Source organism: Coenobita brevimanus, chromosome 76, assembly GCF_032717465.1.
Source record: "Coenobita brevimanus isolate Jiangsu-jjx chromosome 76, ASM3271746v2, whole genome shotgun sequence".
NCBI lineage: Eukaryota > Metazoa > Arthropoda > Malacostraca > Decapoda > Coenobitidae > Coenobita > Coenobita brevimanus.
In genome coordinates this window covers 24,069,982-24,090,512 of record NC_137029.1, presented here as the reverse complement: position 1 = coordinate 24,090,512, position 20,531 = coordinate 24,069,982, and the positions used below count along the sequence as shown (strand labels likewise).

The following is a 20,531-nucleotide window of genomic DNA, read 5'->3' as shown; positions in this document are numbered from 1 at the left end:
ATGTGACAAATTCCACTACCTAAAAGCTCTGCATATGGTCAGCTACCGGCCTTCTGGCCTCAGTCCATACCCATCACAGACTTTCCTAGGGCAATCATCCATATCCTGTGCCATTTCAGTACTGTACATTAAAATCATTTGTTATGGTACAGACAGTATTTTCCTTCTCATCTTATCATCATCATCATCATCATCATCATCACCATCGTCATCCAGACCTCCTTTCCCACTCTAGGGCAGGGTAAGGAGTAGCAACGTCCAGACAACCTAAATTTGCCCAATTCAATGGGCATTGCTTCCATTCATTCAACATTCAAGCCCATGGAATCTTGGCTCCATCAGATGGGCCAAAAAACTTTCTGATAATAAATAATACATCAAACTTGATAGCACCATTCATCAATGTCATTAACCTGGCAATCTCTCCCTGTTGATTTAAGTTATAATTAACCAGTACAATACTTACCTCTGGTCTCCCTGTTGAGCAACCTGACAGCACGATCCCAACTTATATTGCTGTTAGTACCCCCTCTGAGGTTGAGGGTACGGTTGTGAACCATATCATGTGCTGCCAAACGAGGAACGCGGCCAGCCACACCTGCCATCCAAACCCACCAATGCATTACACATATCAGAGGAATGTTGGATGATCAATCAGCTCAAACAACATGAGAGAGAGAGAGAGAGAGAGTCTGCAATGTGGCACAAGAGTGGAAGAGCATTCTGTACAAGGGAGAGGAGGTAGAGGATTACCAGTTAGGACCATGGATGTTTTTGAGGATTGCAACATGTGGAGAATTGTGTTACAGTCACTTGCTTAATGTGTCTGAATGAATACTGAAACCAAGATATTAACTTCAACATTATGAAAGATCTTCCCTCAATTGAATTAAATCATCTGGTCACTGCAAGGCCAGAGCAAAACAAACTGTTTGTATTCCATGCACCACATTGTTTTCCCTAAACTAAATAAAATTACCTTGTGATAACAGTACTAAAGTAAAAAGGATATGATCTTAATCAAAGAATAATACACAAGTACCAGACCTCTTTTTCAAAATCTGAAAGGTAGAACCTAAATGCTGCACCAGCTATCTGAAACTAGTGCCATGAATACTGATTTTCATCATCATCATCAACATCTGCACCTCCTTTCCCACCTTAGGGCAGAGTGAGGAGTAGCAATGTCCAGACAGACCAAATTTGCCCAATCCAATGGGCCACACTTCCATTCACTCACCACTCAAGCCCCGGGAATCCTGGCTCTATCTTATATGCCAAAAACATTCAAAATGTTGTGTAGCTTCATATACATGTATTCGATAGTCAATCCGGAGGCTGTGACGTTAAAAAGGGGTGCCAAATCCCTGATCATGTGCTTCTCCTCATAATATTCATCCAGCCAGCTTGATCTCTTGTCAGTCCCCTTGCCTCAACGACTCCAAACCTCTCTTCCTCACGCACTCATCCACCATATCCCTCCAACTTCTCCTTGGCCTACCTCACCTCCTCCCTCCTTCAATTTCACTCAGATAGACCTTTTTCACCACTCTATTGTTATCCATTCTCTCAACATGACCATACCATCTCAGTACACTCTCTTCGATTCTGGTGTCCAAAGACTTCTTCACTCAACATCTTTCACAAATCACATTATCTCGTATTGTATCCACTCTCTGTACTCCACATACATTCCTCAGCAGTCCCATCTTCACTGCTCTTACTCTTGACTTTTCATTTTCATGCCACACCATTGTCTCACATCCATATGTTAAAGCTGGCACTAAAACTTCTTCATGTAAGCCTCTTGCAGCTGCAACACTCAAGCCTCTGTTTCTTATCAAGGCCCTCATGGCACCAGCTACTTTCCTTCCTTGTGTCACTCTACTTTCCACTTCTTTTACACATTTTCCTTTCTTTTCTATCACTGTACCCAGGTATTTGAACTCTCTCATCAATTCTAGTCTCTCTCCATTCACTGTAACATCACACTGTAGTCACCTTCTCTCTCAATAGCCATCACTTTACTCTTTTCTACATTTACTCTCAAGGCACGACACTCACAGACATTAGCAAAATTCTGCACTAGTCTTGTTCAGTATTTGCAAGCAGTACTGCATCATCACCATACAACATCCATACATCCATCATTCGATCCTATGTTGCTCCATTAGAAGTGTAGGAGCCCAGGGCTAGGCAAGTTGGTCCTGACATTTAAGATGAGAGTGACCAGCCTCACTCATCCATGAGTGGCATTATATGAGCAATAAACCCCAACCATCCCTTGGATATAAACCTTCACTGGCCCAATCTGACTGGAGTGTCGTAATTACCCACTAAACCACCAGGCGCCAAAATCTGATTATGTGGTTACCACCCAAGGTAGTAAATGGTTTCCTGGTGTACTGGAAACCATTTGGCTTGTCACTCAATGTAGAGTCACTCACAGCCAGAAGGAAGGTGAAAGAATGAAGGAAATCAGCATACAACAAATTTGATACGGTATATATTCCATCCATCACCATTCATTACCAATGCCATCCCCCTCTCCATTACTCATGTTTTTATTTCTCTCATCACCCCATCCATATATATATTGAACAACTGATTTTCAAAATTATTAAGTCACCTAAAATTCTACTCTACTTCTTCATATGTCCCGGTGTAGCTGTGCATTTATGTCCATGATTTTTTATCCTAACTTAATGTACCCACCATTAAGTAAAACTGACCATGAAGATAATGGAGCTCATCATTATCAGGGGTGGATCCAACACTCTGGAAAGGTGGGTGAGGGGGGGGGGGCAATAAATTCTAGCAGAATTACCACAAGTTTGAATTCATGCTGGCTCATTACCAAATTCCTCAAAATTTATTACAAAATCTCTCATTTAATTAAAATGACTATGATAACATTTATGCAAGATATTCACTGCATATACTTTGGTGAATAACATTATTTTATAACAAGTTATCTTTGTTTTGCCAAAAACAGGGAGAAGTATATGCCCCCACCCACCTCTTCCAAATCCGCAACAACAAGAAATTAGAAAGGCTGGAATCTACAGAAGTGGACCACTCCCCCTTTCATTCATTATCCAAGCTTTCATACTTTTCTGCTCCACCCCACATACCAAATGATCCACAAAAATCTGCACACAATGCTTGTGGGGAAGGGAACATTCCATCAAAAAAAAAAAAAAAAAAAAAAAACAAAAAAAAGTGAGGGGGGCAATTCTATTATGTGCATCTCTGAACATACTGTATTTTTCCAACTGCTTTACTTCATCAAATCTTATGTTTCCTCAACTTCCACACATTCCATACCTCACCTTTCCACCTTGGCCTTCCATGTCATCATCAAGTGGCTAAGGGTTAGACAAACTACCACCTATCCATCATCCAATTCAATGATGCCCCAGGAGAAGCGTTGGGGACTGGGGCTATGCAAGTTGGTCCTGACATTTAAGATGAAAGTGAATAGCCTCACTCATCCCTAAGTGTATTATGTGAGCAATAAACCTCAACCACCCCTTGGAGATAAACCTACACAGGCTCAATCTGACTAGAGTGCTTTAATTACCCATCAAACCACCAGGTGCCATAATTTGGTTATATGGTTGCCACCCAGCATATTAAATGGTTTCCTGGTGTATAGGAAACCACTTGGCTTGTCACTCAGTGTAGAGTCACCCATAGGCAGAAGGAAGAGGAAAGAATGAAGGAAAGACAAGAGGGAGTGTCAAGTCACCCAAAGGCAGAAAGAAGTGGAAAGAATGAAGGAAAGAAAGACAGAAGGGGATGGAAGGAAGAGAGGAAACGGCAGACACCCAAAGCAGCACTACATCGAGTGAGTGGATGGTGGGTTACAACGGCCAAAATTGTTGTGAAATAACCAATGAGCAACATCTGGCTTTGTTGGATTAGGTTAAGCTATGTACAGTAATCCCTGTACACTCCGGACGCCCACTTTCTGGACACCCCACTTGCCGGACATTATGGGCCTGGACCTTCAGAACCCAAAAAAAAAAAAAAATTAAAAAAAAAAAATAATAATAATAATAATAATAATAATAATAATCCCCCAAAATCCAAAATTTTTTTCCATCCATAATTTGAAATTGCTGCACGGCACCGAACAGCTGTTACACCACGGATCCTTCACCCCTTCCTTCCTCCCCCCTCCCCTGTCAGGGTTGCCATTTGGTATTTTTCATTACCAAATGTGGGCCAGTTTGCTAATGAAAAATTCGTTTAGTAATGAATCAGAATAATGCATTACCAAATGGATTTTTCACATGCATGAGGATACACAGGATGGAGATGGTAGATTGTTTGCTCTCTCTGATTAATCTGCTAGCCAACATAGCACGAAAATAATCAACATGCTGTTAATTATACGAAGAGTGATTACATTTATTTACACTTGTATATATAATTAGTGAAGAATAAATGCTAGCTTTACGAATTAGGTAATGAAAAGTTAAATTTGGCAATGAAAATTGAGGAGTTTGGTAATGTGGCCATTGCGATCTGGCAACTCTGTTTCCCCGTCACCACCAAGGCACAAACAGTTACTGCCTAACTTCGATCAGGACCAGATGCTTATTGCAGTGGAAGCCACATGTGCTCATTTTTTGTGAATAAATAGTGAATAAACTGCAATACCTCGCCACTAGACCACACGGGAATTTACAGTGTCGTGCAGTGTTAAGAAATTAGAATTTAGAATGCAGAGGATTAACTGTGGCGTGCAAACTGGCAGTTGAAACTGGCGTGGTGCAATTAACAATGTGCAGTGTTAAACAATTATAACTCACAGTGCAAAGAATTACTGTAAGTGCAGCACAACACGAGATTACTGTACATGCTTCAAGAGCATTTTCATCACCGCCAAAGCCTTTAGAGAAGGCAGCCACAGATGTGCTGTAAGTACCCTGGCTGTGGTACAGTCAATTCTAATTCCTCATTCTTTGGTTCCTTTTCATTTATTTCATGCTTTATGTCCATTATTGGTGTGAATAGGGTCTTAAATAGGTTTAAATAGGTGCTATGCATGTCCGTTAGGGAGTTATTTAGGTGGCTTTCAAAGTTAGGCTGGGTTAGGGTCTTTATGTACCAGTCCAAGAACCAGGGGCCCACTTTCTGGACATGCCTTTGGCTCTATTACGTCGGATAGTAGAGGGATTACTATATTAAGATTTTTGCTTTAGAAGTGGTTTGTAGTAATGTCCACAATTGCTTTGACCATTTCTTTATTTCATTCATTCATCATCCAATTCTACGTTGCCCCACGAGATGCGTAGCAGTCCAGGGTCAAGCAAGTTGGTCCTGACATTTAAGATGAGAGCGACCAGCCCCACTCACCCGAGTGACATTACGTGAGCAATAAACCCCAACCACCCCTTGGATATAAACGTTCACTGGCTCAATCCGATTGGAGCTCCGTAATTACCCACTAAACCACCAGGCGCCAAAATTTAGTTATATGGTTACCACCCAGCATAGTAAATGGTTTCCTGGTGTACAGGAAATCATTTGGCTTGTCAATCTGTAGAGTCACCCACAGGCAGAAGGAAGAGGAAAGAATGAAGGAAAGAAAGACAGAAGAGTAAGTGTAATGTCACCTGTAGGCAGAAGGATGAGGAAAGAATGAAGGACAGAAAGACAAAAGAGGATGAAAGGAAAGATGGATGGAGGAGAGGAAAGGGCAGACACCAGAGAGCAGCACTACATCGACTGAGTGGATGGTGAGCACCTCAACCTACTACATGTCTAAGTTAATATTTTTCAGTTGTTTATGTTGTTACCCTAATGTTTGTAACATTTACCCTTATTTGGGCATTCAGGCACCACAATGGTGTCAAAGAGAAAGTTTTTACATGACGAATCACTGCCATTATAACATGGTAATGACCTGAGGATGAAAAAGTATAAAACACTCTTGGGCAGAGGAATTTGGGAGTGAATGTATTGGATGAAACCCTTGCAAGTTCTACAATGCCAAAAGTGTTAGTGAAAAGTACTACACTAATCGTTACATACTGTACTGTCATACATGTACTTTAAATCCACAAAATTTTGACAGGAAACACCATATACAGTAAGTCAGTTAATGAAGACAAATTCAGGTAACACTTCATGCAAAAACCAGAAGCCCATGAGCTCACCAGAAAGAAATGAGTACCCTTGTTGAAGATAGTGAGTGTGGCCATACGTGTGAAACAATGGCATGCACACCTTCCACAGGGCATGCTGGAGCCAACCATTGCCCTGGGCCTCTGCAGTGCCGCCCACTAGGAGGAGGAGGCAATACCAAAGGAGTCCCCGGTGGTATTCCCAAGCACCCCCATCTTCCTCAATCTCAACACCACCAACTCGCCGACGTGGAGAGCACCATCGACACAGCCAGTCATCTGGATCAAAGTAATACTGTAAGTCCTCGTTCTAAAGCTGCCTCCTCCCTCCCCATAAGTCCACAGCAAATTACAATACAGAAAAATTAACTAATAAAGTTCCACTGTTCCCTCTTAAGTTTATCAGCTATGTTTCCTAAGCTGTTGGGTTGTCTGCAGTGTCACTGCGGCAGAACACAGGAGCATCCAGGGAAACCTATCACCCTCACCAGATATCCAGTGAGATCAGAGGAGATTGGCACACTGGATGCTGCACTTTGGGCGAGGTGCCCCAAGACAATGGCAGCACTGGGTTACCATACTACACCAGGACAGGATGGTTAGGACAGTTTGGATCCCTGGTGATCGCCTGGGAGGTGGTGCCACCAAGATTGGAACCCTTCTTTTTTTTTTCCCCCTAAGTTTTCCTATGTTTACAGTACCAGTTTTATGAATGATATACGGATATGCTGGAATGCATCCTCAACTTAAAGCAAGGACTGTTTGTGCAACAGTTATCAAGTTATGTCATGACGAAAAGCCTTCCTCTCTAATAAGACCAAATCATTCTGACAAAAGCTGGTAGTGAAATAGCAAGAATGATATGTACACAATCTTAGTATGATACATCTAGAAACAATTCCACCGGTATAAGATGGGTAAGGGGTGAATAAACACCATAAGTTTTTGCCAGAATACTTAATAAATTTTCAAAAGATTAAACTGATTTAACATACAAGGTTCTGAAAGTTCCAGGAACCTTAGATTTTATTCTGCATCAGGGTGTGCAGTGCGTCCTTGAATGCGAGGTCAGGGGAGGCTAGGTTAATGATGGAAGAGCTGAGAAGTACCGTAGTGTGGGACTGGAGTGTACTGTTGTGATGAGGAGGGGTAAATTGAGACGGTCTGGGCATGTGGAGACGATGGGGGATGACAAATGGGTGCAGAATGAGAGAAGTGCGAATGTTAGGGGTTGGGTTGCAAGAGGCAGACCGAAAAAGACCTGGGATGAGGTGACAGAGTATGACCTCAGGGATAAGGAACTGAATAGAGAGGCCGCCAGAGATTGAGCAGTATGGAGAGCCGCCATTAGGTGACCAAGGCCAATGCATGCAATCATGTTGGAGCCTTTATAAATGAAAAACGAAACTAGCCAGTGACACAGGCAAGTGTCAGTGATACTGCAGCCATAAAACTCTTGTTCTTGAAACTAAAGTGTAGCAATGATATGCATGGGTAGGTTGTGGTGGTTTAGACACGAGATGAGGTAAAAGAATAACTCCGTAAAGTTGTGTACACCAGCCCCTGCTGGTAGACTGCAAAAAATATGGAGTGAGATCCTCAAAAGGGACCTTGGTTAGTGGATTTGACTGAACTGCTACAGGAGATTATGTAGCTTAAAAAGGAGCCATCAGGTGGAGAAAAAAAAAAAAAAAAAAAAAAAAATGCAACAGGGAACACAGCCTTATAAAATAAATATATTCTGTGTATTGCATATACAAAGTAATTTATTACCTACTGCAGTATACTGAAGTGCTACATGTAAAATAATGTGAACACTGCCTCTCCTCCCATAAATTATGAAAATGGGATCAAAGAGGCAAGCACTGGATATTGCTACTCCATTTGAAAATGGGCTACTGAATTACGGTGATGATAATATAGCTGTATTAATAAGAGAGAGACAACAGTGTTATGACGTGGATAACGGCAAGGATGAATCTGGCTAAAAAGAGTTAGTCGTTTTAAGACATGCCCTCTTCCTGGCAAGTCTGTTGTTGCTTGTACTCTCAAGATCCAATAACTACACAGATAAACTGTGTGAGTTATTAGTAAGAAATACACCAGGATGACACATGATAAAGATACATCAAAGGTATGACTAAAAATATAGAGTCAATGAGATAAAGTACCATACATTATTATAGGGGTCAGTACTGGACACAAAGAATACCTAGAGGTTCTTTTTCTAAGGTTATACCTCATGAGATGTGGCATGGCACACACATAGAAGCTATTACATTAACTAGCTAAGCACTGTGTCACATTCCCTGCTCACTGTCAGTTATTGTATCCATGCCTCACCCTTTGGTGCCTTGAGAAGCCCTGAACACCTTCTGTTAATGTGGAACCAGGCACCCCGACAACAATTCTCCCGCCGGGCACATTCTACAAGTCCATCACCTAGATGGGCACGACAGCACAAGAAAAATGGACGCCCACATCGCTCAGAACAGGCTGTCTCACATCCCTCTTTGTAGTTTACACAATCCTCATACGAGCAATCTGCATGGGAAGGATTAACATACGTTATTTACTTTTACTAATTTACAGTGTTTCCTCAAGATTTTATTTACATTAACAAAGTAAACAGAAAAAATTAAATACTGAATTTACAAGAACTGTAATAAGTACAGCCTATCTATCTATCTATATACCTAGGCTGCTTCCCCCAAGGAAAGGGAGGTAGCCGAGACAGGACGACTCACTCTCCATTTACTCATCCATTCAAACACATTCATTTGCATCTTAGCCCCAAAGGGGAGAACGGACAGATCCTCACCGCACCACACCGCACAAGGGTCAACTGGGCAATGCAATCAGTGACATCCGCAGCAGGGCCCGACAGCAGAACTGGTTTACCCCTGCCACATCATAACAGACCCATCCCCTTACCCGCACCTGACTTGACTAGCTGATCAGACCAAATGCGGGAGAATATCCCCTCAGGGCTGCGTCATCACTTATTCATTCACAATTTCTCTCCATTTATTTCTGTCACGCACAGCCACTCTTCCTTGCTCAACAGACATCCCTCTCGCATCCAGCGCTCTCTTCACACTGTCCATCCATCCTATTCGTGGTCTTCCTCTCAGCCTTACACCTCTCACATCAGATCTAGTTATCTTTTTCACCAATTGCTCATTATCCATTCTCTCCATATGTCCAAACCATTGCAACACCCTCTGCTCAACTCTACCAGCCATCTCCCGAACAACTCCAGTTCTCCTTCGCACTTCATCATTTCGCACCCGATCCATACGCGTCCTCCACACATACTCCTCAGACATCTCATCTCCATTACATTCAAACTTTTCCTCTCTGCTACACCCATATTCCATGTTTCAGCCCCATATAATGCAGTCGGTACCACAACACCCTCATACAGCCTTCTCTTTACATCCATTCTAAGCGAACGACATTTAAACACTTTTTTCATTCCTCCCAGCACCTTTCCTACTTCATTTATTCTAAACTTCACTTCTGCATCTATTCTTCCATCCACAGCAACATGTGACCCTAGATATTTAAAACAATCTGCCTCCTCAAGCAACTCACCATTCAAAACTATATTCATCCCCCTACCATCTATCAACCTCGTACACTTCATCACTTTACTCTTATTCTCATTTACTTTCAATTTCCTCCTTTCACACACCCTTCCAAACTCCTCTACCAACTGTCTCAATCTCTCCTCTGAATCAGTCACCAGCGCAGTATCATCTGCAAACAGCAGCTACTTCAGATTCAACTCTCCTCCATCAACATTTACCAGACTCAGACCACCTAAAACTCTTGCATTCACCTCCTTACAACACCATCCATGTAAATATTAAACAACCAAGGCGACATCACACATCCCTGTCGCAGCCCCACTCTCACGGAAACCAATCACTCACAGCATTTCCCACTCTTACACACGCTCTACTATTTACATAAAAACTTTTCACCCCTTTTAGTAACCTACCATCAAGTCCATACAATCTTAAAACAGTCCACAAAGCCTCCCTATCAATTCTATCATACGCTTTCTCTAAATCCATAAATGCCCAAAACACATCCTTGCCTTTTGCTAAATACTTTTCACACACTTGTCTCACAGCAAACACCTGATCAACGCATCCCCTCCCTCTCCTAAAGCCACACTGCTCATCACTAATCACTCCCTCTGTACCCTCTCTAACTCTCATAATTAACACTCTACCATACACCTTACCTACAACACTCAACAGACTTATACCCCTAAAGCTAGTACATTCATACTTATCACCCTTGCCTTTATACAACGGGACCACACAAGCACTTGCCCAGTCAATTGGCACCATACCTTTCTCAAAGCACACATTCAACAATCTTACTAACCAGTCAACAATAGTCACTCCACCACCCTTCAGGCATTCCACAGCACACCCATCCATACCTGCAGCTTTCCCTGTTTTCATCTCCTTTACTGCCTTCTCCACTTCTTCCTTCGTGATCAAAGAATCATTCAACTCTCCCAACACATTTATTCCTTGCACCCTTCCATCCGCCACAATCTCAGCCACCCTTTCCTCCTCTACATTTAACAATCTTTCAAAATACTCTGCCCATCTCTTCCTTACTGCATCCATCTCAATTAACACCCTTCCATCCTCTGCTTTTACTCGTTCTTCCTTCCCAGACTCTCCCTTTCGCACCCTTTTCACCTCCTTCCAAAACATTTTCTTATTCTGCTGAAAATTCTCTGTCAGCCGCCTACCCCACCTCTCATCTGCTGCCACTTTAGCATCACGCACAGCCCTTCTCGCTCTATTCCTCTTCTCCTTATACCTTTCATATGACATCTCATCCTTCCTCTGCAGCCACACTTCCTTATGCACGTCTCTTCTCTGCCACAGCCATACTTACTTCCTCGCACCACCATTCACTTCCTTTTCTTACACCACCACCCACACGTCTCCACACCACACACCTCTTCTGCATGCCCCACCACAGCACTCTTAAACAACTGCCATTCCTCCTCCACGCTGCCATTTTCCCGATCTTTCACTGCGTTCCACTCATCTTTCAATTTCTCCTGATACTCTATCTTTTTCTCTCTTTTATCCAACTCACTCACTTTCAAAACCTCCCTGCCACACCTAACCCTCCTAGCTCTCATCCATCTCTTTCCTACTCTTAACTTTCCCTCCACCAGGTAGTGGTCAGACATACCTCCACCCTCCCCTCTCAGAACTCTCACATCCAACAATCTTCCTATTACATTCCTAGACACAACCACATAGTCCATCAAGGCTCTATCAACAACCCTTCCACCCTCCTGTCTCACCCATGTATACTTATAAATATCTTTCTTGCGTATTCCCAATCACCATCTCTCGCTCAACACACATCGCTATCATTCGTTCCCCATTTTCATTTCTTCCAGGCACACCATGCATACCAACTACACCTTCAACTGCTACATTTCCCACTCTAGCATTCAGATCTCCCATCATTACCACATTCACATTAGCTTCAAAACTCTGCAGACACTCATCAACATCATTCCAGAAAGACTCCCTCTCTTGTTCATCCCTTTCACTACCAGGCCCATATGCACTCACAAACACCCACAACTCACGTTCAAATTTCGCTTTCACCCACATCAGTCTCGATGACACCTCCTTCCATTCAATCACACATTGCTGAACTTCCGGACTCACTAACAAGGCCACACCTTCTCTTGCCCTTCCTCTATCAACACCTGACAATCTTCCATTCACACTTCCAAACATAGATTCCCCCTTCCCTTTCATCTTCGTTTCACTCAAAGCTAACACATCCAACTTTCTTCTCACAAACATTCTCCCAATCTCCTCCCTTTTAGCCTCAATCGTACTACATCCACGCACATTCATAGACCCAATCTTCAGGGTACGGGGATAACTCCATCCCCCATCCCTTTCTCTGGCCTGTCTCTTTTTAGGAACTACAAAACAGACGAGGGGGTCCCTAGTCCCCTCACCCCGCCCCTTTTAGTCGCCTTTTACGACACGCAGGGAATACGGTGGCAGTATTCTTCCTAACACAACCTTAGAAAAATCTAGGATATACAAACCACCATGACCCATAAGTTGTACTTTTTTCATCATTATCATCCGGACCTCCTTTCCCACCCTAGGGTAGGGTGAGGAGCAGCAGCATCCAGAAAGCCAAAGTTTGGCAAATTCAATAGGCCACACTTCCATTCACTCATCACTCAAGCCCTCGAAATCCTGGCTCCATCAGATATGCCAGAAAAATTTCACCACATTCTGTAGTTTCACATATACCTACCTGACAGAGCCAATCCGAACGCTGTCACATTAACCCGTGGATTGTGCAATTACCTTCCCCCCCCCCCACCCTGTGGTGTGCAAAAAACGAAGGAAAAATTTTTTTTTTTTTTTTTTTTTATTATAAACATGAAGACAAACATCCAGGGCATCATCTGGTGAAAAGAAAAAAGTCTCTCTCTCTCTGTCTCTGCACAGGGCCATGCGTAACTTTACATACGGGAGTAATGAAAAAATGAAAATAAAAATAAAAAAAATTTTTTGTTCTTGTTTATTATAAACGTGAAGATAAACATCCAGGGCATCATCCGGTGAAAAGAAAAAAATCTCTCTCTCTCTCTCTCTCCCCGTCTTTGTGTAGCGCTATGCGTAAGTTTGCGTAGGGGTCAAGTTGTTTACAGTGATGTACGACCAGCACAGCCTGAGCTGTGGCTCACAATGCAACACTACCCAGCCTGAGCTGTGGCTCACAATCCACAGGTTAAAAAATGGAGCCAAATCCCTGGTTATGCACTTCATCGCACAAAATTCATCCATCTAGCTTGGTCTCTTGTAAGTCCCTTAGCCTCACCAACTTCACAACTCTCTTCCTCACACAATCGACACCATATCCCTCAACATTCTTCTTGGCCTGCCTCACTTCCTCCCTCCTTCAGATTTTTTCACCACTCTATTGTCATCCATTCACATTACCACATCATCTCAGCACACTCTCTTCGATTCTGGTGTCCACAGACTTCCTCTCTCCGCATCTTTCACGTATCACTTTACGGTAATCCCTGTACTATCCGGACACCCACTTTCTGGACCCCCCACTTACCGGACATTGTGGACCTGGACCTTCGGAACCCCCCCCCCCCCAAAAAAAAAAAAAAAAAAAAAAAAAAAAAAAAAAAAAAAAAAAATCTGAATTTTTCCCCACCCGTAATTTGAAATTGGCGCACGGCACCGCATGATGCCAAACAGCTGTTGTTTATGCACGGCCCCTTCACCCCTTCCTTCCTCTCCCCTTCCCAGTCAGGGTTGACATTTGGTATTTTTCATTACAAAATGTGGGCCAATTTGGTACTGAGAAGTTTGGTAGTGAATCAGTATGATATAGAGAATGGAGACGGTGGACTGCCTGCTCTCTTTGATTAATCTGCTAGCATACATAGCACAAAAATAAACATGCTGCTGATTATAATGAGAGTGATTATTTCCATTTGTACATATAATTAGAGAAGAATAAATGCTTCCTTTAAGAATCTGGTAATGAAAAGTTAAATTTGGTAACAAAAATTTAGGAGTTTGGTAATGTGGCCGAGCTCAGATCTGGCAACCCTGTCCCCAGTTACTGTCAACAACCGTCGAGGGTAGATGTTCATCGCAATGGATGCTGCACATGCTTTTTTTTGTGAATAAACAGTGAATAAACTGCAATACCTCGCAACTAGGCCACATGGGAATTTACAGTGTTGTGCAGTGTTAAGAAATTAGAATTTAGAGTGCAAAGGATTAAGCGTGGAGTGCAAAAGTGGTGGTTGAAACTGGCCTGGCGCAGTTAAGAACACAATGTGCAGTGTTAAACAATTATAACTCCCAGTGCAAAGAATTAAGTGTAGCACAACACTGGATTACTGCTTCAAGAGCATTTTCACCACAACCAGAGCCTTAGAGGAGGCGGCCACAGACGTGCTGTGAGTACCCTGTACACTGCCAAGTATTTTCCATACTCACTTCTAATTTCTCATTCGCTGGTTCCTTTTCATTTATTTCATGCTTTATGTCATTATTGGTGTGAATAGGGTCTTAAACAGGTTTAAATAGGTGCTATGCATGTATGGTAGGGAGTTATTTAGGTGGCTTTCAAAGTTAGGCTGGGTTAGGGTCCATAAGTACCAGTCCAGCAGGCAGGGGCCCACTTTCTGGACAGGACCACTTTCCAGACATGCCTTTGGCTCTATTACATCGGATAGTGGAGGGATTACTGTATTCCGTATCCTATCCACTCTCTGTACTCCACATACATTCCTCAGCAGTCCCATCTATAATGCTCTTACTCTTTTCGTTTTCATGCCACATCATAGTCTCATATCCATATGTTAAAGCTGGCACTAACACTCCTTCATGTAAGCCTTGTGCAGCTGGAACACTCAAGCCTCTGTTTCTTATCAAGACCTTCATAGCACCAGCTACTTTCCTTCCTTGTGTCACTCTACTTTCCACTTCTTTTGCACATTTTCCTCTCTTCTATAACTGTACCCAGGTATCTAAACTCTCTCACCAGTCCCAGTCTCTCTTTCTCTCTCTCTCTCTCCATTCACTGTAACATCACACTGGGAGTCACCATTTCTCAATATAACCATCTATCTATCTATCTATTGCCAGATGCCATAATCCCTTAAGGGGTGGCCATTTGACTTTGAGTTATTGGTTTTATGGGGAGAGGCACTAACCCTCCACCAACCCACTTGTTGACACGTAGGGAGCACGCATGGGTTGGTTATATGGTTACCACCCAGCGCTGTACTGTAAATGGTTTCTTGGCTTACAGGAAACCATTTGGCTTGTCACTCAATGTAAAGCCACCTGTAAAGGAAAGAAGAGCAATAAGAAGTAACAGGAAAGATGGGAGATATAAGAAGAGAGGAGCGCAGGCACAGAAAAAGAATGTGGATAAGGAAGAAATAGGCAGCACTACATCAAGTGAGTGGATGATGGTCGCCACCACCTACCACCAATATAACCATCAATAATGAAATATAAGCCAAAAAACTACTCATGCTTACTCAGGATGTGCTGATACTAAGTCTCATGGTAGGATTCAATGCATTCTCCCCTCCACTTCAATTCCTTACTAATTAAGCTTAAGTCTGCATGCAGTTCATACATTTAGGAATGACATGAGGAAGGTGACTGGGGGAGGGCAAGGGGTGTTAACCTTAGTTTTGACCAACTTGCTAACTGTTACTCTTGTATTTGACCAACATATGAGGATTATAAAAATGACAAAAAATTTATAAACTGTGCTTTTTTAACATTTATTTACTAAGGAATTAAAAGAAACTAAGAACTCAAAAAAAAAAGTAAAAGTTTTAATTTCTGCTACTGACTTTAGGACAAAATGTTTCAAGCTTTCACCTACTCAATTTTAGCACTATTAATCTATATGTTCTTTACATAATGCTTAGTTTCTATTAATATAGCACTGCACACAGGTCAATACAATACTGATATATTTCTTACTTTCACAAAAGAAACTAATTATTCTCTTAAAGTTTTATCATATAAAAAACATCCTGCTAGAGCTGAAGTAAAACCTGCTCAAGGTGAAGTTAAGCAGAACTTAAATAATCTTCAGTTACTTGAGGGATTAATGAAACTAAAATTTATGGTAAAACCAGTGCAGCATATGGAAATCAATATCAATTTTCATCTGCTGATTGCTTTAAACTACCAGCACCATTTTTTGTTACAAAAGCAACTTGCTTCTTTTTATGACCAATTATGTGAACGTTTGACTAACTCTGAGCCATGCATTTGAGGAGGGCTGACCCCCTCCCCCTCTTCCTCCCTGGTCAGGCCATCCATGCATACATTATTCTAATCTATACTTCTACACTATTTATATAAAAAAAAGAAAAAAAAAAAAAGAAAAAAAAAAGAAAAAGTAGATAACTACAATACAGAGCTGGTACCTCTATCTTTAAAAGATTCCGTTCCCTGTCGCACAACATCCAATGATGCGGTGTCTATCCTGGGCCAAATATCAGCAACAATATCAGTAGCAATCTTCTCCATGATTCTGCTCTTATCTTCAGCACACAATCCAATCTTGCCTATCCTAACACCAGCCAGTCGCTCTTCACCCAATGCCAAAGTGTAGCTGTGTGCCACGACGTTGAGAAAGGAGCACATGGCACTTACGTCCCTCCTACCCAGGCATCTACCGAGCAGTGATGGATTCACTCGTAGCTGCTGCATCACCCACTGCTGCTTCAATACTTCATTCGGAAAGAAGACATGCATGATGTGCTGAAACAATAAATAAATAAATGTAAACATCAACATGTCTTATGACAGTCAGTCCTTATTATAAGTATGGTAACTACTCCAAATTAGTACAACTTTCTCCATACAACTAGCCTAGTACTGCAAACTAAGAGAAACTGGCACTAAGATTTACAGGTCAAAACAGAGCTTTAATAAGCACTTTCTGTAATTTGCTGTCAATTTAAAGGCAAAAATGAATGTCTAACCACATGTCATACAATGAACTTATTATACTGCCTCTCTTATAGCAAAGCCATACAAATGGAGGGGCTTATATTGTTCTCACTGTGCTTTTGGCTATATTTACTTTCCTGACATCAGTTAATCCCAATAACATGAAGACCCCATTTATGTTATATTCTTGATACTATATGACTACTATATGCTGCTTGGGAAACTGTTCAAACCAGAAAGGTTAAGTAGGTAAAGCTCTCATTAACTCCTTCACTGCAAAAAGGTCTCCATAAAAAAACTTAAGTGATTAAAAGCCCCTAGTTTCAAACCACACCACTAACATTCACAAAACTCTACAATGATTTGCAATGATCCTATTCACTATTAGCAAGCAACACAGCTTTATTTACAGAAATCAGATATGAAATACAGAATGGTATTCCTCATTATTGACTGGCATCCCTACTCCTTTCTCTCAAACTAGAGCTGTAACCTCTCTCACAAATCCATCCATAAAAAACTGAACAGCTACGGGAGCATCACAAACTCTGTCTCACTCAAAAATCAATAAAAACTACATGGGAGGTCCTAGCATTTTGAGTAGATATATTTATAGAAATCTGCTCATTTCGTAAATGCTTGTTTAATGGAGCAAAGAACCTGTAGGTAAAAGGCGAGTTGATGTTTGACCACCACCAGCTTAGGCTACAATGCTACATACGGCAATTTTGAACAAGAATAGTAGTTACATCTATAACTTACATACCGTTATGTCCACATCCCACAATGCCACAGGCTCCAACAGCAGTAGTTCAGTATAAGAAGGGCATCATCGAGTGAATTGTTCTTCTTAGGGCGCATCCACACACGAACTCGAACATATGTTGGCAACACAGCTGGCAACATGTTCAGGAACATGTTTGCAGCAGTATTTGGACAGATGTTTGCAAACATGTTCCAGTGCAGCTTCGAACACTGGCAGCAGAGGTGATCTGATAAGTGTGTTCATACAAGGCAGCTGAGACTTCATCATGATGTTGCCAACATGATCCGGACGCTGCTGTTCCCAACATGTTTGCAGCATGTTCGTTACTGTGTTGCTTACATGTTGCCAACACTTGTTTGAGCACACGTGTGGACGCACCCTTGGGGTCAGCCTTTCCATGTACAACAGCAGATCCTTACACAAGATCAACTCAGGTGTAATAAAACAGGCTTCTCGTGTTCGTTGTCTTTATTTTATCAAGTAATTACACTGTCTGCTTCACAACTCCAGAGCTACGCTAACTTCACAAGGCCACAAGTCAAACTAAAGTGAAACTCCTCTATTCTCTCCCCATTCTCTCCCCCATCCTTTTATGAACCTCCCTGCTTTTCCAATATTCTAGGACGTGCTGGTGTAATAACTGAAATGAAACTTAACAAATTATTCACATTGTTTGGCCAAGATACGATCTCAGGCCCTCGTGCTCCATATGTGCACATGTTACCACTGAGCCAAAGAGAGGATCCTCGCTTTGCCTTTGGGCAACACGGACTTTTGTAGGCTCCATTACACTGGTACGTGCTCCTAGCAACAACAGTTACGGTACCAAATCGGAGACATACAAAATATTCCTGAGTTCCTTTACATTACACAGCACTCTAAATTCTTTAGCATACAAACTGAAATTAAATTACACAATTTAATAAACACCTAAATATAACATTATAGAGAAAATATTAAGAGAATAAACTTGAATGCATAACTTTACAAAGTACCTCCACTCACAGCAACAGGCTATCTGGCAACTCTGACTCATTATGGAAAAATGCAAGAATCATCAGGAATTCTCCCGCACTAACTAACTAGCAATCCAGCTTCTTGACACTATCCCCTCCTTAGTCCTTTTGTCATCCCAACAAAGCTGCACAAGACTTACAAACATATTCCTTAATTCCTAACAAAACATCTAATTATACACAAAATAAACCTTCAACTTTATCAGGTCTTCTTCTATGCCGCTTCTGACGACATCCCTGCTCCTCCACACAGTCCACTATTCCAGGAATGATTTGGTCCTCTTCCTGGTTCATTTCTTCCCTAGGGAAACTGTCACCATCTTCTCGTGCTTCAGCTCCTCGGTCCTCCGCAACATCATCAGCTATGGGTGTGCACGATTCCTCGGTGATGTCCCAGCTGTGCTGTCCTGGCCCATGGAACTCCTACAGATGACTTAAGTGTACCACTTCTGGGCGAGACTTCCGGCCTCCCCGAACCCGGTTTGTTGCATATGACAGGCCGCCCATCACAGTGTAGGGCCCATCCCACGGGCTCTGCAGCTTCAGTGACCGTCCCTTCTTCTGCAGAGGATTGTATAGCCAAACCTTGTCACCATCCTTGAAGCTCACCTCACTTGCCTAGGCATCATACTTGCACTTCATCAATTCACCCGAAAACTTCAGAGCTTCTCGGACTCCATGATGTACCTTAGCCACCCCTTCCTGAAGACGCCTTGCATAGCTGGAGGTGTCTGTAGGCAGCTCTTCACCAGGAGGTCTTCCCATTAATAAGTCAACGGGTAAATGTAACTCGTAGCCCAGCATCAGTTTTGCAGGGGTGTAACCGGTAGACTCATGAGATGCAGACCGATATGCCATCAGCAATGCAGGTAATTTCTGGTCCCACTCCATTCGTCCCTCTATGCAGTACTTGGCCAGTTCTTGTCCCAGGGTCCAGTTGAATATCTCTACCATCCCATCTGACTTTGGCCTTAGTGGGGTTGTCCTGGTCTTCTTGATTCCCAGTAACTTGCAGCACTCACAGAACACAGCAGACTCGAAGTTTCTCCCCTGGTTTGAATGTCGCTCTTGTGGCATCCCAAAATGACAGAAGAACTGGTCAGCCAACAACTAAGCAACAGTTGCAGCCTCTTGATCGGGTATTGCATGGGCTTCTGGCAATTTTGTGAAGTGCAGTCGTCCATGGCAACACATATATAACGGTTTCCTCTTTCAGTGAGTGGCAGAGGTCCAACAACATCCACTGTGACTCCTTCCACTTGTGCACCCACTTGGTACAGCTGAACAGGGGAACAACCACATTTCTTGGGTCCCTTCTTAGCACAACATACATCACAGACATGACACCATTCTTCAACTTCCTGACACATGCCATTTCAGTAGAACCTCTGTTGCAGCCGATTTAGAATTTTCTTCACTCCCAGATGCCCATTAGTGATCCAGTTATGAGACTCTTCTATCAGACCTCATTTCCTTAGGAACCACCAGTTGCCAATACTCGTACTCGCTGAGGCCATCAGGTGTCTCTCACTGACGCTCCAGTAGTCTGTTGTTCAAACAAAGAAGCTCCCACTGACTCCAGTAGCTTTTAGTCACAGGGCTGAATCTGGAAACCTTTTCCCAAGATGGTTGCACTGTACTCCACTGCAGCCACTCTAGCACTGGATGTAAATCTGTATCCTCCATCTGCATCTTCTTCAGGTCTTCTTCAGCTGACATTGGCCCTGTCACTGCAGTATGGCTGCATTTCTTGCTATGATTTTCTTTCCCACTACACTGACTGCAAACTGGGTCACAAGGCCGATGACTCAGGCTGTCAGCATTGCCATGTACTCGCCCAGGCCGGTGTTGCACCTCGTAGGTGTGCTGGTCCAGCTTCCCCACCCTGCATGCCAGTTGTCCTTCCAGATTCTTTAACCCCTTAACTGCGGGGCGTCAATTTCGTGACGCTTGGGAGCAAGGGATCATACCGCGGGGCGTCACTTTTGTGATTCTGTGTTATTTTGAATTCACCCGGGCTTCCAAGTGGTGGCTTGTATCATCTATCAGTACTGCCAATGTCCAA

At 42.6% G+C, this 20,531-nt stretch overlaps 1 protein-coding gene across 1 annotated transcript in view; it reads right to left on the bottom strand.

The window, feature by feature from the left end:
* LOC145408169 (uncharacterized) overlaps positions 1–20,531 on the bottom strand; it is a 213,681-nt gene that overhangs the window by 5,158 nt on the left and 187,992 nt on the right. The window contains exons 10-13 of the mRNA XM_080278923.1: positions 16,156–16,492; positions 8,481–8,681; positions 6,171–6,416; positions 467–598 (exon numbers count right to left, since the gene is read on the bottom strand). Of these exons, the coding sequence (XP_080135049.1) occupies positions 467–598; positions 6,171–6,416; positions 8,481–8,681; positions 16,156–16,492 (916 nt within the window). The remainder of the gene's footprint in view (positions 1–466; positions 599–6,170; positions 6,417–8,480; positions 8,682–16,155; positions 16,493–20,531) is intronic.